The sequence below is a fragment of the Oreochromis niloticus genome, linkage group LG8 (assembly GCF_001858045.2).
Source record: "Oreochromis niloticus isolate F11D_XX linkage group LG8, O_niloticus_UMD_NMBU, whole genome shotgun sequence".
NCBI lineage: Eukaryota > Metazoa > Chordata > Actinopteri > Cichliformes > Cichlidae > Oreochromis > Oreochromis niloticus.
Window position 1 is genome coordinate 16164125 of NC_031973.2, and position 26218 is coordinate 16190342.

Genomic DNA, 26218 nt, shown 5'->3' on the forward strand with positions numbered 1-26218 from the left:
CACTGGATTAAAAAAATGCTTATTATGTTTAAGTAACTTACTTCAAATTAACTATTTCAAAATCTTTTCTTTCTTTTTTTTTTACATTTCCTGATAATTTTAGGTTTAAGCAGAGAAAAACAAAACAACTGGTGACAACTCAATGTTGCCTTCTGGTGGCATCTGGAGGCCACAGTAGGAAGCGCCCACTGATGAAGAAGAGTATGGTAGAAATGGAGCAGATGGCTGTTCGCCTGCTGTTCACAGCTTGGGGCTATGAATTCAAGGCTTTTTTGACAAGCAGCAGATGGCTTTCAATATAATGTAAATATATTAATAATATAATAAAAATCAAAATGAGCAGAAAAAATGTGTGGATGAGTTCCAGACAAATCCAGTTGCATTTAAATGCTTCTAGTAGCACTTGAACAGTAGACTTAGGCTCTGATTATATTTATCTCATGGACATCTGCACTTTTCTTTCTTCTCTTAATTTTTATAGCAGGCTATACAAAGTTAAAGTTATTTTCCGGTTTTAATTTAAATTGAATTAAGATCTACAAGAGACAAACAGCAAACACTTTAAGTTTAATTTCCCAACAAAAATAGCACAAATCCAACTTTCACTCCATAGTTCTCCACCTGCAGCGTCTTCCTTTATGTTTAACTTGAAGGCCATGAAATTGTTGACGTGACTGATAAGACTGTGTGAACACTGAGCTGATTTAGGTTATTCTATATGAGAGATTTCTGTGTTTAGATTTAGTTATAGCGCATGTTCCTGCACAAAGAAATAAATATGAATTTGTGGTTATTAACGTATTTCTACTGCAAAGCATCATCGTTGCAGTTTATCACACAACCACAAGATGCCAGTATCACATTGTCTTGGATCAGGTTAGTAAAAAAAATACATTTTATGAAAGTGTTGATTAGTTATATTTTATTCCTCGCACCAAGATGCAAGAAGATTTTCAGTCAGAGAAAGAAGTGGCGGGGACCACGGGCGGACAGAAACAGTGTGATGCTGTAGTCAGTGCATATTCTAAACAGAAGGGTGTGTGTTTATGTGTGTGAAAGGGGGAGTGAGTGAGAGAGAGAGAGAGCAAAACTGGGTGTCAAAATCTTGAGCTCTGGGAAAGCCTCCCAGTCTGTGTGCTGTGTGGGGAAGCAGCAGCACAGTGAAGGTTTCCATTTGGGAGAGTGTTTAAGGAATTACCAAAAGTTCACTTTGCCTGAATGACGCAGCAGTGGATGGCTCGTGAAGGTTATGCACAATGGAGATGTTCGCCTGTCAGTGCTTTGCTTGGATACTTTTGAAAGGAACCATATGTCTGGTGAGTGAAATGAATGGTAGCATTAAACACATTATACGGTTTGCATTAAAAGTTGAGTTATGCTACATTTTAAGAGGGTTTTGCAAATAGTTCAAGTTCTACATATTTTAGATTTAATCCACTATCCTTAACGATGACTTTCTTTGCAGACTTAAGTTGCTTCAAACACACTGATGCATGAGGTTTAACAATATTTATGGAGTTAGATTTTTACAATATTAAAAAACCTTCTTAAAAAGTTCTTTCAAATAAGATTCTATTTAATTTTCCCCTGTGCTTAATGTTTCTAGTTGGTTCTTGGACCACACCAGACACACAGCAACTTTACCTTCACCAAGAGAGCACCGCCTCATCCCAGCAGAGCCCACGAGATTTCTTCACAGCAGAAGAACTCTGTGTTTCAGTCCAGGAGTCTAACTCAGCACACCAAGCTGTCCCGTAACCCCTTCGTCCCTCTTTCAAAGCAGGGATTTTGGGAAATACTTGGAGGAAACTCGCAGCTGCACTCCAACCCATCATTAAAGATAAAGCTTCAGCCCATCATGAAAGTTCATGGAACATCTAAATGGTCCGGGACGTTCATCTGGGGGGACTTTTATTCAAATATAAAGACAGTCAAATTGAATTTGCTGATATTGGGGAAGATTGTGGATCATGGTAACGGGTCTCTCGGCGTCTTCTTCCGCCACAACTCCACGGGGGTAGGCAACGTGTCCGTCAGCCTCGTGCCACCGACGAAAGAGGTGGAGTTCGACTTGGAGCGCCAAAGCGTGATCCACCCCAAAGATTCAAAGACGTTCAACTGCAGAGTGGACTCCGAGAAAACCGAACGCAACAAGAAGGTGATGCTGTGCAACTACGACCCATCAAAGACATGTGATCAGGAGCACACCCAGAGCCACGTCACCTGGATGTGCTCCAGACCTTTCCAGGTCATCTGCATCTACGTGTCTTTCTACAGCACAGACTACAGACTGGTTCAGAAAGTCTGCCCGGACTATAGCCTGCAGAGTCCAGCCTACCTGCCCGCAGGTTAAAGGACACTGAAGAGTGATGTCTCAGCAAGCCTGCATAGAAAAATCCAGTTAGTGCAGCTATGAGCCAGTTTGATGGATCATTTTGGAGGTTCTTGAAGAAATTTGTTTGAAAAATTTCACTTTAGTTTCTATGTTTTTAGTGCAAAGAAATTGCCTGCTTTAAGAATTTTAGATCATGTAACAAAAAAAGATCATGGTGCAACTAAAAGTTGCTTTCTTAATTATTCCATTGAATATATGGTTTTATGAAACCACAGTGTTATGAAAATACTCACAAAAATCTTGATATTTGTTCTTTTTCTGAACTGTAGTTACCAACACAAAAGGCTGTGTTATTACTCAGCAGATTAATCAGCTATTCCCTTCATGTTTCTTTGGTTAAAGTAGACAATGGTAGGTTTTTGGGTTCATAAAAGCCAAGGTATAGTCATGCTTGAATGTTCTTGTATGCTGAAGCTGCAGGACCATAAATACTTGTGGCTCTGCAAATCAGTCCTTCAAAATTATTTTCATGCCACTGTCATTTTTTCTGAAATAAAGAATTTCATTTCTTTTCCTGTAATAATTAGAATGTATCCATCCTCGCACTGTACTTACAAATGCATGACGTCTGTGACGGTTAACACTTACTTTGCTTTTCCCTTTTCATGTTTTTCTTTATATCTGCACTGTATTTTGCACAGTAAAATAAAAACAGCATTAAAAATAAGAGAAAACTCCAACACGTGATGATCTTTGGGGAAAACCGCTGAGTTCAGGCAGCACAGAGTGACCTGTGAAACCACCTGGGGCTGCTTTATAAGAAAGCTCACAGCCTGATTTCTTGGTAGAAAGCTGAAGGGAGATGTTTATTCATGATTCTTGATATGAACTACCACTCAGAAGAGCTGCAGGCTATAAAAGATGAAGCACACAGGTTTAAGCTTTGTGTTATTCAAATACATCTTGCTTTGCTTTGTTAAGAAAGTATGCTTGTCGTTGCCCACACGTTCATGTTCACGTTATCTTTGAACAGCTGGCAGGTTAAACAGGCATGTCAGACTGTCTTTGGATAAACCTCAGTATTGTATCCTTGTTAAACTGTGTCTGCAGTTTAAACCCAGAGTGGCTCCGAGTAAAACTAAGGTGCACGCGAGAGTGCAGGGGTATGGGTCAGGAAACTGCTCAGGAGGCGCAATTAAACACATCTGCTCGATCGCTGCACTCGACGCACTGGCAACTAACCTTTTCTGCCGGGTGGATGGATGTTTAATGACCCAGACACAGGCTGCTAACTCGATTACGTAGGTGACAGAGGTTAAAGACACCCCTCACCATCCACCGCTGTTTCCGAAACAGCGGGGAGAACGCTTCTGTCAACAGCTGCAAGTGCAGTCAACCATATTACTGAGTCTCAGCATCCTATGCAGCATATTGCTTTTTATAAATTAGCAAGGACAGAGTGGTGGGAGGACCATCCACTACCTAAAAACATGTTTAAGGATTATGCAGACATTTGATTTCAGCTTCTCTGCAGGCCGGCACCAGGAAGTTTTCAGTTAAGGGAAAACAATATGTGGAAAAAATGTCCAATGAGAGGTTCGTGCTATTTGTACCATTTCTATAATTGATGTGCTAATAAAGGTACTATTGAAGGTACTTATAAGCAGTACCTTATATTTCATTGGTAAGTCATGACCTTGTATGCAAACTCTTCCTCTGCAGGGCATGCAGTAATCAAAGTTGTATATATTAGGTATTTCATGTTGGTTTCTCATTTCAGGCCTAGAGACTATCATCATAGTAACAAAGACAGTACCCCCCACCCCCCACCCACCCCTTCAGTTTTTTGAGATTTTCAGGAATTTGCTTATACACAGCTCTCTTAAGGTCCTGCAACAGCATTCCAGCGCTTTTGAAAAAAAATTAAGTCATTCTGCCGTAGATTTGTTGCTGGGCTCAATATTGTGTTTGGCTTCAAGTAGATGGTTTACTCAGACTGCAAGGTCCTTAAATTCTGTGGCTGCAAAAAAGGCCCAAAGCATCACCCATCAACCACTGTGCTTGACAGTTTTTTGAGGTGTTTGTGCTTATATGCTGTTTATTTTCACCAAACATGGCGTTGTGCATTATGGCCAATGAACTCCACTGTGGTCGCGTTCAAAAGACTTTTTGCCAAAGTCTCATGGTTTGGTTAGATGAGACCTGGCTGTGCTGCCACGCTCTTTTTTAGAGAGAACATGGCAGCAAATTCTTTAAAACAAGCCACACTTTCTAATTGTACTATCATGAAATTTGGGTGACACCTAACTCTTGGGTTCCTTTTTTTAATTTTAATTTTTCCTTTCCACAGTTCTACATTCAATACATTTGCCAAATTGCCAGCACCTGGTTGCTTCTTACCCTGTAAATTCTAGGTATACCTAGTTTTTGATAAACAAATGACAGTGTAATACGTCATGTGTTACGGTTCATCCAATCATAAGACCTATCGATCAGATTATTATTGTTACACAACATCTGTTATGTAAAACCTTAACACTTCTTTTTACCTTGACTGTACATATCTTTTACACCATTTATTGTTATGAACAATATCTGATTTATTGTTATTCTCCTATGCTGCTATGCAGTGAGTAATAATAGACTGCAACATCTGCCAGAATTTGGGTATTGGAGACAAAATTATATATGTCTGTTATATGTCTGTCTACAGGGTGGGCCATTTATATGGATACACCGTAATAACATGGGAATGGTTGGTGATATTAAAGTCCTGTTTGTGGCACATTAGTATATGTGAGGGGGCAAACTCCTCAAGATGGGTGGTGACCATGTTGGCCATTTAGAAGTCGGCCATCTTGGATACAACTTTTGTTTTTTTCAATAGGAAGAGGGCCATGTGACACATCAAACTTATTGGTAATGTCACAAGAAAAACAATGGTGTGTTTGGTTTCAACCTAACTTTATTCTTTCATGAGTTATATACAAGTTCCTGACCACTTATAAAATGTGTTCAATGTGCTGCCCATTGTGTTGGATTGTCAATGCAACCCTCTTCTCCCACTCTTCACACACTGATAGCAACACCGCAGGAGAAATGCCAGCACAGGCATCCAGTATCCGTAGTTTCAGGTGCTGCACATCTCGTATCTTCACACCATAGACAATTGCCTTCAGATGACCCCAAAGATAAAAGTCTAAGGGGGTCAGATCGGGAGACCTTGGGGGCCATTCAACTGGCCCACGACGACCAATCCACTTTCCAGGAAACTGTTCATCTAGGAATGCTCGGACCTGGCACCCATAATGTGGTGGTGCACCATCTTGCTAGAAAAACTCAGGGAACGTGTCAGCTTCAGTGCATAAAGAGGGAAACACATCATCATGTAGCAATTTCAAATATCCAGTGGCCTTGAGGTTTCCATTGATGAAGAATGGACCCACTATCGTTGTACCCCATATACCACACCAAACCATCACTTTTGTTGTTCCAACAGTCTTGGAGGGATCCATCCGATGTGGGTTAGTGTCAGGCCAATAGCGGTGGTTTTGTTTGTTAACTTCACCATTCACATAAAAGTTGCCTCATCACTGAACAAAATCTTCTGCATGAACTGAGGGTCCTGTTCCAAGTTTTGTTTTGCCCATTCTGCAAATTCTGTACGCCGATCTGGGTCATCCTCGTTGAGATGCTGCAGTAGCTGGAGTTTGTAAGGGTGCCATTTGTGAGTAGCTAATATCCGCCAAAGGGATGTTCGACTAATGCCACTCTCCAGTGACATGCGGCGAGTGCTATGCTGTGGGTTCTTGCTGAATGAAGCTAGGACAGCCACTGATGTTTCTTCATTAGTGACAGTTTTCTTGTGTCCACATTTTGGCAAATCCAACACTGAACCAGTTTCACGAAACTTAGCAAGCAGTTTGCTAACTGTAGCATGGGAGATGGGTGGTCTCGTAGGGTGTCTTGCATTGAAATCTGCTGCAATGACCCGGTTACTGCGTTCACCAGATATCAACGCAATTTTGATCCGCTCCTCACGTGTTAACCTCTTTGACATGTCAATGGCTGTGAACAAAGAGAAACTTGTAAATAACTCATGAAAGAATAAAGTTACGTTGAAACCAAGCACACCATTGTTTTTCTTGTGACATTACCAATAAGTTTGATGTGTCACATGGCCCTCTGCCTATTGAAAAAACAAAAGTTGTACCCAAGATGGCCGACTTCTAAATGGCCAACATGGTCACCACCCATCTTGAGGAGTTTGCCCCCTCACATATACTAATGTGCCACAAACAGGACTTTAATATCACCAACCATTCCCATTTTATTACGGTGTATCCATATAAATGGCCCACCCTGTATATTAATGAATAGCTAACGATCTAAGACATTTAGGATAAAGTCTGTGTTCACTTCAAAATATTTTTCTGTGGCAAAACTCCATAAATTCTCTTTTCTTTGGAGATTTATGTGCTTTTATGCAAACGTTTGACTACAACAGACACCAGACAAAGCTTGCACTGCATTCAATACAAAATAGTTGTGGTTTATTCTTTTGGGAACAAAAAATGGCAACAACTAAGTGTCACTTCTCATATTCAGCGATATCTACAGGAAAGAAACAACAATGGTTCCTTCTATCAATTACCATTTTTCACCAGGTTAAAATGATAACTTCAAAAATGTATTTCATATGGTTTTACCTTGGTGTGCATGTGTTTCACATTATGTCTATTCTGAACATTAAAACGTGTTCATTTCAATTTCATTTCCCTTCAGTCTTCATGCCTGCAAAGAATTTCTCTGTTGAAAATGCTTTTGTTTAAACACAGCTTCAAAAGCACTGGTGTCTGTACAAATTCCTATGGAAAAAAAATAGAAATAACATTTTTGAGGGAAAAAAAAAAAAATACCTCTCATAAAATAACATCGACACGCCTTATCGGAATCTAATGTAACCATTTCTTAACCTCCCTTTGTTGTCTCCTAGTAGGTTTGTCTGTCTACACCTTGGAAATAATTTTCTCTCAAGGGCTACAAAGAGATCCAGACACAAAACAAATTTCCCCAAGAATGACATCCAGTTGTGCGTTGCTATTTTCTGTATCCTTTTTAAACTGGTTTTCTCCTCTAATTTAAAAAAAAAAAAAGAAGAAGAAAAAAAAAGAAAACGGATGCAGATGAAGCCTGAAGAGTTCTACATGGGAGTTCATGTATTGGTTTTTTTGTCACTTGCTGATAAATCTTCTTAAAGGGTACTTGTTCTTGGTGGTCCAGCTGGGTCTCTAGTCCAAGAAGCTTGCGTCAATGTGTGCTTGCCTACAGTATTTCTACTTTACTGCTGGTAAGGGTTGACAAGGGGGTGACCTGTGAATTTAGTGCAATGTTTTCCCCACTTTCTTTGGGAAAATTTGATGATTTTTGTCCCATATCTGCTGTTGCTGCTTCTTTTTTGTTTTCTTGACTAGCCCTTGGTTGTCTTTCTTGGGGGTCTTCTAGTTTGAAAGGCCCATTTCATCTTTTTTAGTCCCTCACAGGCCCATGTGTCCTTTAGTTTTTGGGCTTCTCTCACAGCTCTACTCCAAACACTAAGAACAGAGCAAAAAAAGAAGCCATGTGATAAAATAGACACTTAAAAGACCTTATCTGCTATAGTCCTTCAAGCCTCCAAGTTTCCAAAACGGTTGGCTCTTGTTGGGTTCATGTGTCCAGTTCTTCCTCCTGAACAGATTCCAAAGTAGGAACTACCAAGGATTTCGGATTTATTCACGGAAAAGAGACCTCACTAAACCAGAGCCGAGGAGAAAGGAGAGGGTGCTGTGGGGTTTTTTCCTTTGTAAACAACAAAACATCGACTTAACAATCCCACTTATCCCTCTCGTCCATCTCTTCCTCCTCCTTCCCTCCATCTTTAGAAGAGACTAAATACAGCAGGTTCTGGATGGGGCAGAAGGGGGAGATTTGGGGAGAGGCTGTAGGTAGTGTAGTAGGTAACAGCGAGGGGGAAAGGTTGTCCCTGTGTGTTTGAGGGCTGGGGGGATCTGTGTGTTTCTGTGAGTGCATGTATGTGTGAAGGTGTGCGTTTGTATGAGTGCGTGTGGACGCCTTCCTGTGGGACTGTTAGGACTGTTTGAGGCGTTTGCGTGGGGGTCCGAGGAAAGGGCACTGAGCAGAAGCCAGGGAGCGATACGCTTCAGCCACCAGGTGCGGATGAGACGCCACCATAGACTTCCAGCCTGCTGTCTCCATCACCTCCGCAGCATGGCTGGAGGATGAGATGAGAAAGGACGAAAAAGAAAAAGATTACAAATCAAGTTTTCCTTAAGTAAACAAATGCAAAACAAATTTACAGACAGGCAATCTGGAAATCCTAAATAATGGAAGATGTTTGGATCTAATTTTCCTGTGAATAGCACAGACTGTGTGAAACCATTACATGGGTGTTATAGTTCTGCTAAGGTCCGCTTGAGTCTGATTGACAGAAATTTCCCTGTCAGACGGTGAGCGTGTGGCTTTGCCAATTTTTAGTGATCCTGCAAACTTTGTGGAAACTTTACACAACAATGCTCCAATTACCTCAATTACTGTGCCTTCAGACTTCAAAAAACGATAACAGGAATGACTGCTGGGCTGTGGTAACTCCAGCTGCCGGTTTACAATAGTGCTCAAAAGATACAAAATCTCTACTTCCAGTTAAAAGTTTATCCTTAAAGTAGGAGCCAGAATCAGGAGTTCAACTAAAGCTTAAGGGAGAGTTGGAAGCTTAAACCGGTGTAATCTCACCTCATGACTGAGATTATAGTGACAATTTATTTATTTTTTTTAATATACTTTTTATTCATTATTACCTGAAACTAGTAAGAGCATAAAGTCACAGGTCAAGCGAAGCGATGGGCATTTTCCCAACAGACTTTTAGACTTTCAGTTTAAGGGACACAGCATGGGCTTCATTTTTCACACCAGGGAGCTACGTCCATGGATTACACTTGAGGTCAGAAGTTTACACCATTATGTTTACAAGGTGTAAACATAAAAGTAATTTTATGATTTTAATCATTTCGTTCTCATCTTTTATGCCTAAAAAACAAGAGCTGGGCGCACAAATTTTAATTTGGGATTTTTCTAATCCACACAGGGTGAAAACTACACATACAGGCTCAAATAGATACATACCCACTAATATTTGGTTAAATGTCCCTTACCAAGTTGTACCTTTTGGTAAACATCAACAAACTTCTGGCATAATTTAGGCTGAATCTTCTTGGCAGAGTTTATTTTAATTGGTTGGTTTCACGGCATAAACCCAGCTCTTAAGCTTAGTTCACAAATTTTCAATAGGGTTGAGGTCAGAGCTTTGGGAACACCATTACATAGGCTTGTGGAAACTTCTGACCACAACTGTACATACACACTATAGCCCTGACTGGCACAGAGTTAGCAGTTTGCCTCCATACACTTCATTCTGTTGTCTCCTATTCAAAAGCAGACTCAGTTTTTCTTTTGTACCACAGACTGAAACGCTTTCATTCTCCCATTTTGCCTGATAAATAAGAATTAAATGGACACATAGTAGCAGTTAACTGGAATCACATGCTAATGCAATTCCTCAATCATACAACATCCTCTCTTCCTTTGTGCTTCTATGGATTTAAAGCGAGTTAGAATCCTTCTGATGGAAATATGTTGTGGGGACAAAGAAGTCCATGTTGAAAAGATAATTACATTATGTTAGCAATTTTTTTTTTTTTTTAAATCATAAAAAAATAATAGTAATATCTGAGCCCACCATCAGCACAGACGTGTGTTAATATCACACTTTCAGTCAACAGAGGAGGTGACAACAGATCTAGTGAGGAGTCAGGTTGCCCCGATCCCTCTGAAAGCCATGGCAGGGTTTAATAATATCAGGCAGACCACTCCATGGGGGCATATGTGAAATTAAAATCACTGACTGGCACAGACACATCAAGAGATGAGGCAAGGGGGACAGAGCGAGTTCAGGTACTACCTGTAATGATGCCAAGATAAAGAAGAACGACAAGAACCAAACTGACATGACAGAGACAGGACGTACAGTGGATGTGGAGGACCTGCGAGTGCGTGAAAAAGGTGTTGGAAACCCTATTGCATGTGACGATGAGCTCTTTTTTCTTCAACTTACTAGTTAATGAAGTCGACAGCCTGCGTTTTGAGCTGGTCGGCACTGTGCAGGTCAGCGAGGATCAGGATCTCAGCAGCGTTTTCCACAGACAGGCTAGTGCACAGCGCGTCCTCACACATGACCTTCAGTCTCTCCAGAGCATACTGTAAGAGAGTGGATACAAGAAGATTGGCATTTTCCTCTTCTCCATCAGTATCTATGTGGTCTCTGCTGTCACAGTTGACCATTTCAGTGTTCAAATACAAAGCTTCATTTAGTCTTGTTGTCAGTGGGGTCTGATCTCTAAAATATATTATGTTTTAAAGAGATAAATAGGAGAGTAGGATATAAACATTTCAGTGCTCGACCTCTGAGGGAAACTGTCTCAAAGCCAGCTCCACATTTGGTGTCATGGAGGAGTGAGATCAGCGTTAAATCATCCAACTGTTCCTTGAAATCCCAAAGTCTTACTGGGAAAAGGTTTACTGGGTACACTTGTATCATGCCATGCATTAATGCAACTCATTATCTTTACCTCAAGGGATTTCTGAAAGCTCGCTCTGCAAAATATACTTAGGACTAATTACAGTCTACAAGCTCTGTAGCTGTATATGGTTTTGTCTGCACTAGATTATCAAGAGGAGAAAGGAGGGAAAAACATGACGTTAGATGAAACACTTCATGTGTAGCTCTTCATTATTCTCCTCCACAGAAAACTGAATAAAAAATAAAAAAAAATGCACTGAGCCCTCAGAAACAGTGCTGAGCTGTGTGGTAGCATCCAAACCTCATTACAGTAACTTCTGCACTGGTCATGTGACGCACACTGTGTAAAAAAGCCCTTTTGTTTTATAGCCACAGTCACTGCAGAAGCAGGTGGGGTGAATCGTTGAATGCAGTTTTTCTGAGGGTCACAACCCCCCGAATGATTTTTTTTTGTCTTAACAGAATTCGATCCAAGCCCTCTGTGGGCTCGACTGAAAAGGTCTCTCATACATGTGCTCCGTGGGCTCAAATTCCTCCATTGTCCACTAATTGCACTGGTTGACAGTTCAATCCCCACATGGCAAGGTGCCCTTGGGAAAGACACTGAACACCAGGTTACTCCCCAATAGCAGGTAAACCTGATTTATTCCAAGCCTTAAAAAACCCAGAAAATGACTCTTTGTGTTTGAGTTTTATCAATTCAGTGATTTGTAATTGTAATTTATCCCATTCATGTTCACAGAAAGCCAAGAGTCGCACTAGTCGCACACCAGCTCTGAGGCACCAGGACGTTGAGGCCACAAACTGTAGAAATCCTGAGTATGTGGCCATGTTACAAACAGGCAACAGGCTTTCCCACATCCACAGAGTGTCGGGTAGCAGCTTCCCACTCTTATATTACCTTATCAGCTGCTGCAAGCAAGTCATCGGCCATTTTGTCCAAGTTTGGAGCCTTGTCTGTGTAAATGAAGCACATCATCTCTTTGAAAACCTCAGGCTCCACATCGTTGATCTCCACACGATTCTGACAAGACACAAGACATGGAGACTGAATGAAGCATCAGTGACATCAGCTTTAACTGCACTTCAACAGCACATTTGTGTCACACCAGAAAAATTTAAATCCAACCTGATTTTATTTATAAAGCACTTTTTAAAAACCAAGAGTTACACAAAGTGCTGTACAAAAGAATGAAAATGCCACAGAACAATAAAACAATAATAAACGGAGGGTAAGAACATACTTTCTCATTTTCTATTCCTCAAATTAAAAGCCAAGGAATAAAAATGAGTTTGAAGATGAGTTTTTAAAAACAGGCAAAGATGTACAGGGAAATAATTCCATAATTTGGGGACGACAGCTGATAAAGCTTGACCCCTGGTTTTCAGACAGGTTTCTGGACTTTCAGCTGGTCCTCAGCGACCTCGAGGAACATATAGTATAGCAGGTCATGTGTAAAAATATATACAGTGGTGCTGAGCCATTAAGAGCTTTTAAAAAGAAATATTAAAATCTTAAAATTAATCTTAAAAATGAACATAGAGCGAGTGGAGGGAGACCAGGACAGGGAAAACGAGCCCATGGTATTTCAAGGGAAGTGTTGCTAAGGCCAACTTTATGGCCATTAAAGTTCTCCAGACACATTGTGTGAAAGGTTGCTCAAAATCTTTTAAAAATAAAGCAGATTTGATCTTATATAAAAGCCTCAAGTGGTAAAAAAAATTTAACGGCATAATTTATTTGCTTAGTTACTTTAAACACAGTCACAGTCCACTGTGCATCTAACATGTAGCTGCTCAAAGGGGCTCGGGTCCAGGAGAAGATCAGCACACTGGGTCAGAAACAATGACCTCATTCTTACTAAAAATTATTTATACTGCTGAAATCAGTAACAGTAATTAAGCAGCTTTAAACGAGCAAAAGAACATTTTATTTATTTATTTGGAGTGCAACTGCATATTCATCGAGTAAGTGTGAGACTGTCTTCTGTGTCAGCCTAATGTGATCAAGATAGCCATTATTTATACCTACATTTGCAGTCACATAATAATACCCATAAATATTTATGGTTAAAATACTGAAAGAGTTCAGTTTGGCTGAATTCAGTATTATCTGTAATTTAATAAATTCATAAAGGGCATTTTATGCCAACCACTCCTGCAATTTCATTTCTTACAGTCACGTGTGCAAAAATGGAGAGAAAAAAAAAGCAATTCTGTGCGTCTGCAGCTTTGTCAGTGAAGGATGAATCCTGACCCCCAAGATCGGCAGGACAATTGCATTTCAGCTGTGCTATCATTCAGTTTCACCAAACGGCTCTGTGCTGCAGCCATTTGACAGCACGCAATCCTTCACTCGTTTTAACCTCGCATCACGGCAGTGAAAATCTGAGCAGTCGGGCCACTGAGGAACAAAACAAATTTATTTCAGAGGATTTTAAAAAAAACTTCGGAACCTTGGGTTTACCTTTTTGCTCTCTTCCATCTCGTGCTCAAACATGGCGCTGAATACTGGGGAACGTGCTAGGAAACAGGAAGAGAACAACTTGCAGTCACTAATTAGTAAAATTTGAATAAATTTCAATCTTATAAACATGAAGAAGAAGTTTGTACCTGCTAGGATGGCTTTATGTGCTTGAAACTCCTGGCCAGCCACACACAGGGAGCAGTCTGTGAAACGCGAGTTCTCCCACAGGCCACCCAGCTCGTCTGCTAGCCGGCAGTCGGGTACCTTCACCATGTTCATAGTGTTCTGACCAGAAATGTTGACCGAGTCCTGCACCACACTCACCTGAGGGGGAGAAATATAATGAAATGCAATGCTCCAAAAATGCAAGGTCAGAGAGAAAAGGCAACATCAAAATGTAGCAACATACCTCACAGAAGAGCGTGAGCTTGTCGTCGGGTAGAAGGCCATTGGCCTCATCTAGGAGGAAATCTCTCCGGATGAACTTTTTAAAACCCCAATCCTTCCCCTGGACAAAACGATACGCCCTCTGGCTTTCTGCAGACAGAGACGACAAAGAGAAGAAACGATGAGGAAAGTCTAAGAAGAAACTATTTTACAAAAGCTTGACGCAGAAATATTAAACTCCAACAAAAACTGAAAATGTGCCTCTTTCACTAAATATTCTGTACTCACCCATGGCTTTGGTCTCCTCTCCCTTGGCGTTGAGGATAGAGAACTTGAACTTGGCACGCACCTCGGCCTTTGGACAGCTGACCAGCAGCAGGTAGAGGGACAAGTAATCTTTGCTCTCCTCATCCAGGCCCTTGGGATTCACCCGCAAACACCTGATGGGGACAGAAGATTCAATAAGAAGGTCGATGTAAAAATGTATTAACCCATTATTAGTGTATGTCATTCCTAACTAGACTATTATGCTGTACAAGGAAAGTGCAGAAGTTGAACACCAGGAAAGCTTAATGATTTATTTGTTTTGGTGTGTAAGGCTCTTTCATTGAAGTTGTACTGGAGGTCATTCATTAAGGCTAAATCAGGCTAAACCTGTGTTATAAATCTAACATGTTACATTTGTACAGATTTTGAGGGATTTTGAAAAGAAAACTGATTAAACTAGGATGCTATATAAGAAAATGTTATCCACGCTTTTTTGGTTTTCCATGAGAATCCACAGCGAGAGATTTCTGGGGTATGGCTCTAACTGAAATGATATTTGAGCAGTTTGCTTGACTGTTTGTAAACAGCTTAAAAGGACTTCCATCAGACAGATTATCACATCTGCGTGTGTCAGTCTGAGCGGGATTATCCAAATGTTTGCAACAAAGCAGCCCTCATTCTGACGCACCATTTCAGCTTGTCATTGGCCCCAGAAGAGAAGGTGGAGCTCTTGATGACCTCCCCCATCTCCTCACGACAGAAGCTGAAGTTATTGATGGTCCACATGTAAGAGAACTTCACCACTTTGATCTGTTAAAAGGAAGAATACATTCAGAAAAGGCTTAGATTCATTAATCCGAGGTTCAATCAGACAGCGAGCCTGAAACAAGAGTCATTTCACCTGAGTGTAGCACCAGCTCTCGGCCACAGGCCCGCTGGACATTTCCGCAGGGGGAGGGGGACTCGGGACTCTTGACATTGCCAGTGTGACAGATGTTTGGGGCAAGAGGGTGAGGAAGAGGAATCTGTCACTTCCACTCGTCAGTGTTCAGCCCAGACTTCCATCTGCATCGGTGCGCGTCACATGGAAGCTGTTTGCCCCCTACAGACAGAGAATGTGATGAATTAGTCTGAATCATATCAATGTTTAAGTTTCACTCGCACACTGTACAGAAAAACATTTTAAATTAGAAGTACTGTGATGCCTCCATCAGCCACTCAAGCTGCAGTTTATATCCAGACTGTAAAGACTAGTGCATGAATTCATGAGTTGTGGATAAAGATGGGAGGTTGCAGGGACCTTGAATTTCTGATCAATCCATCCTTGAGTTTAAGTAAAAGTTTGCAAGTGAGAAAAAAGGTGACCTCGACCTTAGCCTGAACATTTCAGCCAAATTTGAAGTTATCCCCTGGAACAGTTTGAGCCATACAGTGTTCACAGAGACAGGACACTGGCGCTGGATCTTTCATTAATCTAGGTGAGACCGAATATCATTTCATTCGTGTGGCCCCTGCTGCACAATACTGGGGTTTGTTGGCTTGGAGTTAGATGAATTGTCCCTGACCCACTGGAGGACAGCAGGAGATCGATGGCACCATGCCTGTTCTGAGATCAATAACTGCTGCAGCTGCAATTAAGTCTCAAAAATGAACTGTAAATAAACAAGCCGTCTCCTAGGACTGTGCTAGGAGTTTGGACCCACCGGCCACGCTCCCTAATTAACTTAAAGTCACACAGAAACGCCATGCAGATCAGATGTGTACACACACGCGCACACAGAACAGACTTCATTCCTTACACACAAATAAGCCACAACATTAAAACAACTGATAAGTGTTTATATTGATTATCTTGTTATAATCCAAGATTCTCCTGAGAAGTCTTTGTGTCCTGACATTCACACACTCCCAAAGCTGCCCGGGAACAGCTTGAGGAAGTTTGGAAGACAACAAAGAGTCCAAAGCTTAACTCCAAACTCCCCATTTCTCCTAGTAAAAAGGTGGTGTCAACCATAAGGCCCAGGGGCCAGAACCAGCCCGACTGGATGGCTTTGGAAAATGTGACTTTTAACTGTATTTTCATTAACTGAACTGCTTTTTCTGCTGATAGAAATCTCTCCCATGAGCATTCCTGCTACACTAAAGTAATTAAGTAATAGGCAAACAGTTAAACACTGAAAAATGCCCTTTTTTCACAGTCTACTCTAACATTTCTAGAAGTTTTTAGGTTTGTATTTTTTGTTTGGTTTGTTTTACATTTCACTGTGCACAGTAAAAAAAAAATATTAAAAAAAATATTAAATTTAATAAAATTTGTAACCAATAATGTTTTGTTTCATAATTACAGGACAGTCTGGGCAATCAGCTTCTAGAAATGTTTCTGTAATTTTACACATGCATTTCTTACCATTTCAGTTCCTTTCATTTATTACAGCAGCACAGGTTTTAGCATGCACAAAAACTGATACATAATGTGGAAATTGCGCTTTGTCCCCCTTGTCTAAAGATATCACAGGCACTAAATGTGTAGTTAAGATTCTTTATATTGACAGAAAGGGAAGTTTAATTGTTCTGGCCCACCTAAGATCAAAGTGGGCTGTATGTGGCCCCCCATGTAAAATGACTGTGACATCCCTGCATAGAGCCGCTGCCAGACGAGCTGAAACAAGCACAGTTCAGTGAGGGCCTATCCCAAAACCCCAAGATCCACAGAGTCCACACACAGGATACAAATATAACTGACATCGCCTACAAATGTGGAATTCATAAACAGGCAATGTGGTTACTGTGACCTAACTCAATGACTACACTATAACAAGATATGTGTAGCCAAAGACTATTATAATTGACTGCTTCATGTCTCTATTGTAATCCAAACATCAATAAAAACCTACAAGTGAAATATCAATCCACAACTAAATAGAAAAAGAACAAGCACAATATTTTCCCTCTTTAAGGAAAGTTTAATACAACTGTCATGGTTGACCTCTTTTGTGGGTGAATTTTGCCCTTTTAAACATTTAAATATATACCTGTACCATTTTATTTTTTCAATTTAGGGGGAAATTAAGACACACTGGACTTTAAAAAGCTTAGAAATTTGATCTAACATTCTAGTTGTGTTCATGTTATATGGTATATAACACAAAAAAACAGTTCCCTACCTCTAAAAACAGAATTGCATAATAGTTTCAGTTACAATACCTGGTGTGTGCTGGGGGTACACAGAAGTGACATGCCTAAAAAAAAAAAGGCACACATGTACTCTTGCTCTGTTTGTACACTTTAGTAGCGGAAACCAAGTTCTATGCTGGTTTATTTAACACAACACCAATCTCTGTTAATCTGTTTCCATTCCTCCGTTTCTTATTTCTATTTCAACAGTCCTTGAACCGTTCATCCGTCTCTACCGGTCTCTCACATGCACAATCTTTAATGTCTTTACATCTTCATCCATAAATTCAATTTGGGACCAAAACTTGGTGTAACAAATGGGAAGGTTGGGACCGCCAAGCTTTCTGATTCTGATAATTACACCGAATGCAGGTGAGATGTCAACAGTGAAACTTCTTCAAGGCTCAAGGAATTAAATACTGGATTCAGAACTAACCTCAGTATTTGATTTGCAGTGGACATTCATGTCTATCCATGTTTTCTTAGCAACCTTGGTTAAAATCAGCTGAGCCGATTACTACAGAAGCATACTTAAAGCTTCGTAATATGTAACTCCTCATTAACATAATTATCCAATCAGTCAATCACATAACAGCAACTCAATGTATTTAGGCATGCAGACAGTCAAGACAACTGGCTGAAATTCAAACTGAGCATCACAATGGGGAAAAAGGTCAAATAAGTGACCATGGTTGTTGGTGCCAGACTGGCGGGTCTGAGTATTTCAGAAACTGCTGATCTATTGGGAATTTCCCACACCACCATCTCTGGAGTTTACAGAGAATGGTCTGAAAGAAAAAATCCAGTGAGCGGCAGTTCTCTGGGTGAAAATGACTTGTTGATGTCACAGGTCAGAATGCCCAAACTGCTTCAATCTGACAGGAAGGCAACAGTAACTCAAAAAACCACTTGTTACAACCAGTGTAAGCAGAAGAGCATCAAAGAATGCACAACACATTAAAACCCCAGAGAAGACTGGGGTCTTCATCCTGCCTTGTATCAAGAGTTCAGACTGACCGTGGTGTGATGATGTGGGGGATATTTTCTTCACACACCCAGTGCTGACCCACAGCCTACCCGAGTGTTGTTGCTGTTCATGTCTAGCCCTTCATGACTGCAGCGTACCATCTCCTGATGGGTTCTTCCAGCAGGATAAATCACCATGTCACACAGCTGAAAACATTTCAAACTGGTTTCTTCAGCATGACAATGAATTCACTGTCATCAAATGGCCTCTGCAGTCAACAGATTTCAATCCAATAGCACATCTCTGGAATGTGGTGCAACTTAAGATTCATATCATGGATGTGCAGCTAACAAATCTGCAGCAACTGTGTGATGCTATCATGTTGCATCCCAGTCCTGGTTTAAATACAGGTATTTAACCTTTATTTGTGTTACTAAAGTTATACACAGCTTCAATTACAATACTGAGTCTATCTATTACAAAACAATTAATATTAGAAGCAGAGTCCAGCAGCTAGACTTTGTAAAAAATCAAATTAATGAAGAAACAATGAAACCACCTCATATGTTTTTGACAGTGGCAATTGGCAAGATGGAGACAGAGAAGAAAGTATAGGGAAAGAAAATTAAACTTAAAGTGATAGAGAGGCCAAATGGAAAAAAACAGGCAGCAAATGAAAGATGGAACACCATCTGTGGAACTATTCACCAAGATAAATTGCCATGAAAACAGGTTGGATGGCGACAAAAGAAAATCAAACTGAGGTGTGAGAGAGCAATCAAATATAGATTTGTGGACTGAGGTGAAGATGCACACTGTATTGAAACTTCTGCACATTTCAAGAGCTGCAGCACCTCTTAATCAAGACACACAGATTTAGGGTAGTGCACTCATAGCGAAACAGCTGAACTCATCATCAGCCTAATTTTCTTTAAAAACAATTATTGCTCAACCCAAAAACTGACATTCCCCATTTCTTCAGTCTACAGCGAGTCTATAAAGCTATACGTGCATGTAATTAATTATTTTATTGGCCAACGTGGCAAAAGAGTTACTGCTAATTGAAACAGGACATTATCTGCTGCTGTTCCTTTGCATTAAAGCCACACACCAGGTGAAACAGGGAGTGCCTTTTACTGTCAGGAAGGCTATGGAAGCACACTATATGACAGTATTTACTGCAGGAATTGTTCATCCAACACACCTAACAGCTAAGACATTTTTATAGATTTGTCACTGACAAGTAATAGAAGGAGAACCAGTGGCAGTACACTGCAACCCTATTTCAAAAAGGTTTGTTAGTTTGTTGCTCAAAGCCACCATAACATTTTAAACATGTCAAAAACGTATGAGTTTGGTTTGATTTGTTCTTTTTTAATGTGAAATTCTGATTTAGGGTTTAAATTATTTACATCCACACGTGTGGGAACAGGGTGGTAAATGAGCTAAACTAACTTTACTGATGGGTGCCAGAAAAGAGGAAAGGTAACCTCCCTGTGTCCCTGATATTGTTTGGAAAATTAAAATCAAAACACACTACATGAACTACAATTATAACTGACTCTTTGTCTAGTACACTGTCACGTGCAGCAGCTGGTTTGTTGTATTTGAGATGAAGCTGTTTTATTAGGACTTGGTGGCAGTCTTAAAAAGCTCTTGATACAAATTTGCATTAGTCTCTTCGGTCTTTGTCAAATATTTTTTGTGGCGTGTTCTCGTCTCTGAATGGAGGGCCTATGACCAGAGGGTGACACGTGCTGTGCAGATTGTAAAGTCCTTTCTGACAAATTTGTGATGTGTGATATTGCACCATATAAATGGAAATGATTCAGTAACTTTAAAATGTCATTCGCAGAGGTCAAAGGGTTTGTGATAAAGTCACACATCTTAACTTACACCAGATAATCTAAACACTTATCACCAGTTAGGGGGAAGTACTAAAACTCCACTGAGCCTGTGCAATTAATGTTTGAAGAGAAATGCTGCAACTGCTAACCTGGCTAATGTATTCCCTAATGACCATGTTAACGTTTTTGACATATTTTTAAAAAGTACAGCAGAGCTTTTAGATATAAGGGCAGGGACAAAAACAACGCCTACTGGAGGAATGTAGTTTCCTTTAGCTTGCTGTAGCTTATCGTTCACATCTCTTTGGCTCAAGCATGCTGTTGTGCTTGACTGCAGCTTAGAGCCCACACATGGAGTTATCTTAACCATTTGCCTTCTGGTTGTTTAGTTATGGGTTCATAATTTCAAAGTGTTCATAAATTTCATGTAAACTGTCAGAAAGGTTCTATGTTATGACGATCCACCCATCTTTCTTAACTGTTTATCCAACTCAGGTAGCCTCTCTCAGCTGTTACTGGGCAAGAGGCAAGGTGCACCCTGGACAGATTTCAAGCCTATCACAGGGTCCACTCATAGAAAAAGACTACCAGTCACACTCACGTTTACACCTGGTTTTAGAATAAACTGAAAGACCTACATGTATGTCTTTGGACTGTGAAGGAAGGCCGTTGTACCTGGGTAAAACCCATACACATAAAGTGGAACACCCAAAATCCACACAGACAGGCTACAGCTAGCAAGCAGGTTATAACCAGGAGCTCTTTTGTCGTGAGGAGATAGTGCTAACCACTCCACCACCATATTGTCCATTTATAATGGTAACATAAGGGGCATAAGCAAATTAAAAAGTATTATTAATCTGCTTAGGTCTTTTTTGAAAAAACAAAGGTAAGCAGAAAAAGAACAGTATTGTGTAAGACATAGCAACTATACTGATATTGGCAATACACAGTCCAATCATTTTAGCAAAAGCTAGGGCAAGGCTCTTACAATAATAACACCTGGAATCAAAACACAGCAGATTGCAAAAGTACATTCAAAGCCTGAGAGGTGTTACAGGAAATAAAACTCCATTAACCTGTCAATTGTCAACCCTTTTCAATTTTCAACAACAAAAAAGGCCAAACTTCACAGAACTGCTGACGTCATCCAACGTGACAGCTTTGGCTACAAAAACCCACCAAGTAACTACACAAAAAAAAATAAAAAAAAAAAAAAAAAATAATAGGAAAACATAGGAAAACAGAAATCTTGGGAAAGGGTGACACAGACTATAAAGTGGACCTGAGTTCAACACAAAACTGCACGATTACTTTGCGAACACAAAAACTGATCCTGGTAAATATTGGGAGGACAGCTGAGACTGCGGTAAATTTGCTCAGCTCAGCGGCACTTATAGACGGCACAATGAATGACTCTAGTCTGCAGAAGCCTGTCAGAAGAGGAACCAAAGCACAGTGCCAAAAATCACAAGTGGGGTGGGGGGCAAAAACTAAGACAAAAAGTATGTTGTCAAACTTGAATCCAAAAGAACACCTTCAGGATATTTTAGAGACAAAGGAAGAGCAACGCAACGATTCAAGCAAAAACAAGCTCTCCGTATATCTGTGCAGCACTATGCAAATAAGGACTGAGTCCATCACCAAAAAATAAAGGTGGATACGCGATAAAAATAAATAAATAAAGGATTAAATTCATGGTAAGGAAAGTGTAACTGCTGATGCATTTTCAATGGTAAATAAAAACTATTAGTAATATTTTAGGAAATATTTTTCCTATTCAAGTTAGACCAAACGCAGTTAATGCAAGATGTGATAAACTCTGACATTTAAATGATCCTGCTGTATACTGGACATTTTTATTTGTAGGTGATAAAAATAATAAATAAAAACCTGTAGAGATGTGGAATACACACTGTGGCAGTTATAAACGCAATGCGTTTCCTGACATTTTACTCACTTGACTTTAAAAAAAAAAAAAAAAAAAAAAAAAGGAGAAATCAATCTCTGCTCTAAATTAAAGACTGGAGGTATGGAGGCATTTCAGACAGCAATTTCCAACGGGGGATGAAAAAAAAAATTGCAAGCCTTGTTGAAGTGTCAGTGAACACAATGTCTGTTTCCAAAGCTTTGGTCTTTGAGGACTGCAGTAAGCCACAGAAAAACCTTAAAACTATAATTGGTACAGGGACCGGGGATCGATTGCAGGGCGCGTGTTCGGCCTCTGTGGGAGCAATTTCATATTCTGCCCTCGGTCACGGTGCTCCTCCTTTCCTAAAAACTCAATCTCGGAGAGGTATGAACTATTGATTTTGCTACAGCGATCAGCTTGCCTCGTTCTCATCTTCAACTATGCGCAGACCCGCAATTACACTGAAGGGGATTTGACAGGGCGAAAAAGCATTAGCAGCCGGGCTTCGGCTCCTGTCTGTACTTCCCGAGCAAAACCCCGCTCGCTTCACCACATACGTGAGGTTAAAGGCAGGACAGGCCTCAATGCATAGCTAATATCGCCGGTCACCTGGTTCATATTGTTACCAACAGATACACTTGCTGTCTTGACCTCCAAAACACACATGGGAGTATCAGAGTAGTATTACTGTTTTCAATTTGCTTAATTTTGTATCAAACATTGGTTTAGTTTTTTTTTGGGGGGGGGGGGGGGGGGGTTGAAGCTCCAGAACTAAATGATCCTTTGGAAACATTTATCTATCCACCACAGAGATCGTACTCAACTGAAATGAAAGAAGGTGACATAGACCTGCATTTAGGGTCAGTGTGCTCATTATAATACATAATCCGCTATATCTTAATGAGCTAATAAACCCAGAGTGCATCCCTTTAGCACAAATCCTGCAAGACATGTCAACCATGTCTATTATGTAAGAAGGGAAAATTAAGTAGCACAGATGCCATTCATTAACACAAAACAGTCAGCGGTCTGACTGAGTGGTCTGACTTTTTTAAATGAAAATCGTCCAAATATTAATTAAAATATTCTTTTGATTGTAGTAATTTAAACCTATCACTGAGCCCTATCTAGGGATGAAGCCAACGCTTGGGTCTCAGAAATCACAATCATATGCATTAAGTTGAAAACCTATTTGAGATTTCAGCTGCAGCAGTCACTCTGCAACATCTATGCGTTTTTAACAAAATAGCAATGAAAGCTCACAGGCAGTGGATTTTTCTTAGTGGGTCATCCCACTAAAGGTGAACTCAGCTCAACTGAGTTAAGTATATAAGGGGGGGGGGCAGATGAGCTCAGGGAAAAAACATATTAAAGGCCACTTCAAGTCTGCTGCACAGCAGGTTTTTGATTTGGCAAAAGAAATGCATTGCTGGAATAAGTGCAACTGCTGCAAGACAGCCCTGCACTGCAAGTAATACTCAACATCACCAAAAAAATACAGCTGCAAGTCTATCTTCTGATAAATTATTTGATTGGTGGGGGGAAAGGCTTTTTAAAAACAATGTTTCTCAAGATTAAAGACCATAGAGCTACCTAACAAAGCCACAGTTTAATAAAGCAAGAAAAACAAACAAACCTCAATTTACCTGCCAGAAATACATGTAAGCTGCATCAGAGATGTAGATGTCCTCCTTTAGATTTGAGATAAGCACATAAATAAAATGACTGGTTTAAGACTTTGTTTGTTTACACTGACCTGATTCACTCATTACTCTGTGCCTAAACCGAGAAGGCAATCAGTTTCACAATGAACTTTGACTCACAATTTCCACCCATACAATAATCCCTGACAGCTGGTCACCTCACCACTTTGTGAGCAGCATGGTTTATACACTTTATAGGAATACAAGTCATAACCGCATGAGCACTTCCACGGATAAACCTCCCGAGTTAAAACAGCCTGCAGTGAATGAGCAGTGAGTGAATGACTCCAATAAAAAAGTATGATGGAGGCCCAGCATATAAACCCTCTTGTTCCTGACATCAATTGTGAATTGCAAATCTAATTTAATGCAACACCACAAAGTTTAAACGTGGTATTTTTCTGAGTATTTCTGTGAAGTTGAAGAGCCTGTACTTTAATTTTTAGTAGTTCATGTCGGGAAGTTAAACTCACTTAATGTAGGCGGTGACAGTAGCAGGTAGTTAACCTGCTAACAATGTACAATAATCGACACTGGTATCTCATTTTGAAATGGCACCCCATTTTAAATACGAGTGCAGACCATTGTGGTCATAAAAAAGAAACGTGACAGTCTCTGGCATAGCTATTAATACATAAATCCTGCCGGTAATCCAGACAATGCACCAATAGCACCACAGCTAAGTGGGGCGAGCTACTTGGCTAGTTAGCCCTTTGCCTGTAGCAGCTAACCTAAGCCAAACAAAAAGGTCGGGGAAATAACTGCGCAAACTGCAACTAAAAATGCTACACGACTACCTTTGTCGTGTTTCTTTAAGTCCTTAATCCCTGTCTCACAGCTTTCTTATTATTTTCCGCTAGACTCACCTTAATGTTGGATTTAATTACAACGCTAGTTGGCCGGAGTCTTGTGTTGTTGTTAGCTAGCTGGCTGTTGAACTGGACCGCTATAGCTGTGTGTCACAAATAGCACACCCTGCTGTCTGGGAGTAATTTCACAAACCACTGCTATATCCATCTATAAATGTGGTCTGAAGTTCATAAACACTTATCATCATGTCATGGTGATTTTGAGCTTTGCATTATTTCTTTGAACTATTCTTTCTATGGTGTAATGACTGTACAACAACAAAAGCATTCCATGTTTCCATGTTTAATTTCATTTTCAAATTCAAATTTTATTTGAATTAACACACACAACCATACACAGTACAACATGTTGTGAAATGCTTATTGCTGTGCAATGCCCGACCATTAAATGACAGTAACAACTGACAGTAAGATTTACAGATTTACAGATTACTACAAAATGTACAGATTTTAACTTAGAAATTTACAGTAAAAATGTGCAAATAACAGTTTATGAAATAAATTATGAATAAAAAAGAAAGAAGAAATTATTAATTATAAGAAGTGTGCAAAAAACCAGAGTGCGTGTGGTGATGTGATGTGTGTGGCAGAGTCCAGTCCTACACGTGGTTCAGGGCCCGAATAGCCTGGGGGAAGAAGCTCCTCCTCATTCTCTCTGTTTTGGCCTTAAGGGAGCGGAAGCGCTTCCCAGACCTCAACAGTGAGAAGAGTCCATTGTTGTGGTGGGAGAGGTCCATCATAATCTTCCCGGCTTTAGTCTTTCACCGCTTGGTGTGAATGGACAGCAGGTCAGGAAGTTCTGATCGAATGATGCGTTCGGCCGAGTGCACCACTCTTTGCAGATCTTGTCTGTCCTGCTTGGTGCTGTTCCCAAACCAGGTGCAGATGTTTCCCGTCAGGAAGCTCTCGATGGTGCAGGAGTAGAAGTTCTTAAGCACTCTCAGTGGCAGACGGAAGTCTCTAAGTCTTTTGAGTTTTCTCTAATCGACACAGGGTCAACATTGTACATACAGGCTCAAATATAAACATACACTCACTTAAATCTTTTATGTGTTGCTTAAGGTTTTACAGTGTCCAACACTCAGAGCAATAGGAAAGTCCAAGTAGCTCACTGAAGATTTAAGAATATGAATTGTAGATTTACACAAGCTAGCAAGGTATTTTGAAGCCATTTCTAAACAACGGCACGATCCAAGATAATCAGTTCAAACTCTATTTAAGTACAACTTATTTTGATGTATCACTTTGCCAAGGTCTAGAAGAAGAGCCTTGGATACGAGAGGAAATTGTTTAGGATGTTCAGGAACAACCCAGGAACCATGGCTCTGGCCAAAAATGCACATCTATTCCAAATCTAACACCTTCAAGCTCAATTTAGAAATAGATTTGCTATATGGATCAGCCAAATCCATTCTAGGGAAAAGTATTATGGTCAAATGAGAAAAAGATGAGCTATTTGGCCACAACAACAGAGGGATGTTTTGAAAAGTAAAGGTTAGGCTTTCAAACCTAAGAACACTGCGCCAGCTGTCAAGCATGGTGGTGGTAGCATCATGCTCTGGGACTGCTGCCAGTGCTGCTGGTACATTGCACACCTTAAATCAACAGTTAGATGTTTGAAACATAGACACAGCTGAGTGTTTCAATAGGGCAATGAT

General features: G+C 40.3%; 2 protein-coding genes across 2 annotated transcripts; one reads left to right on the top strand and one right to left on the bottom strand.

Annotated features, from left to right (window-relative positions):
- The first annotated feature begins 523 nt into the window (after positions 1 to 523).
- LOC100691762 (neurexophilin-1) lies at positions 524 to 4051 on the top strand. Its single transcript, XM_005463894.4, has 2 exons — positions 524 to 1316; positions 1607 to 4051. The coding sequence occupies exons 1-2, from the start codon at positions 1257 to 1259 to the stop codon at positions 2351 to 2353; spliced, it is 807 nt and encodes a 268-aa protein (XP_005463951.1). The 5' UTR covers positions 524 to 1256; the 3' UTR covers positions 2354 to 4051.
- Positions 4052 to 6862: 2811 nt separating this feature from the next.
- Positions 6863 to 24772, bottom strand: LOC100710366 (speckle-type POZ protein). The gene is made up of 10 exons (XM_003458746.4): positions 24558 to 24772; positions 14990 to 15190; positions 14777 to 14898; positions 14110 to 14261; positions 13844 to 13971; positions 13581 to 13758; positions 13435 to 13490; positions 11869 to 11991; positions 10503 to 10645; positions 6863 to 8606 (listed from the first exon to the last, which is right to left on the bottom strand). Exons 2-10 carry the CDS (start codon positions 15065 to 15067, stop codon positions 8462 to 8464), a joined length of 1125 nt encoding a protein of 374 aa, XP_003458794.1. The 5' UTR covers positions 15068 to 15190; positions 24558 to 24772; the 3' UTR covers positions 6863 to 8461.
- Between the last annotated feature and the right edge of the window lie 1446 nt (positions 24773 to 26218).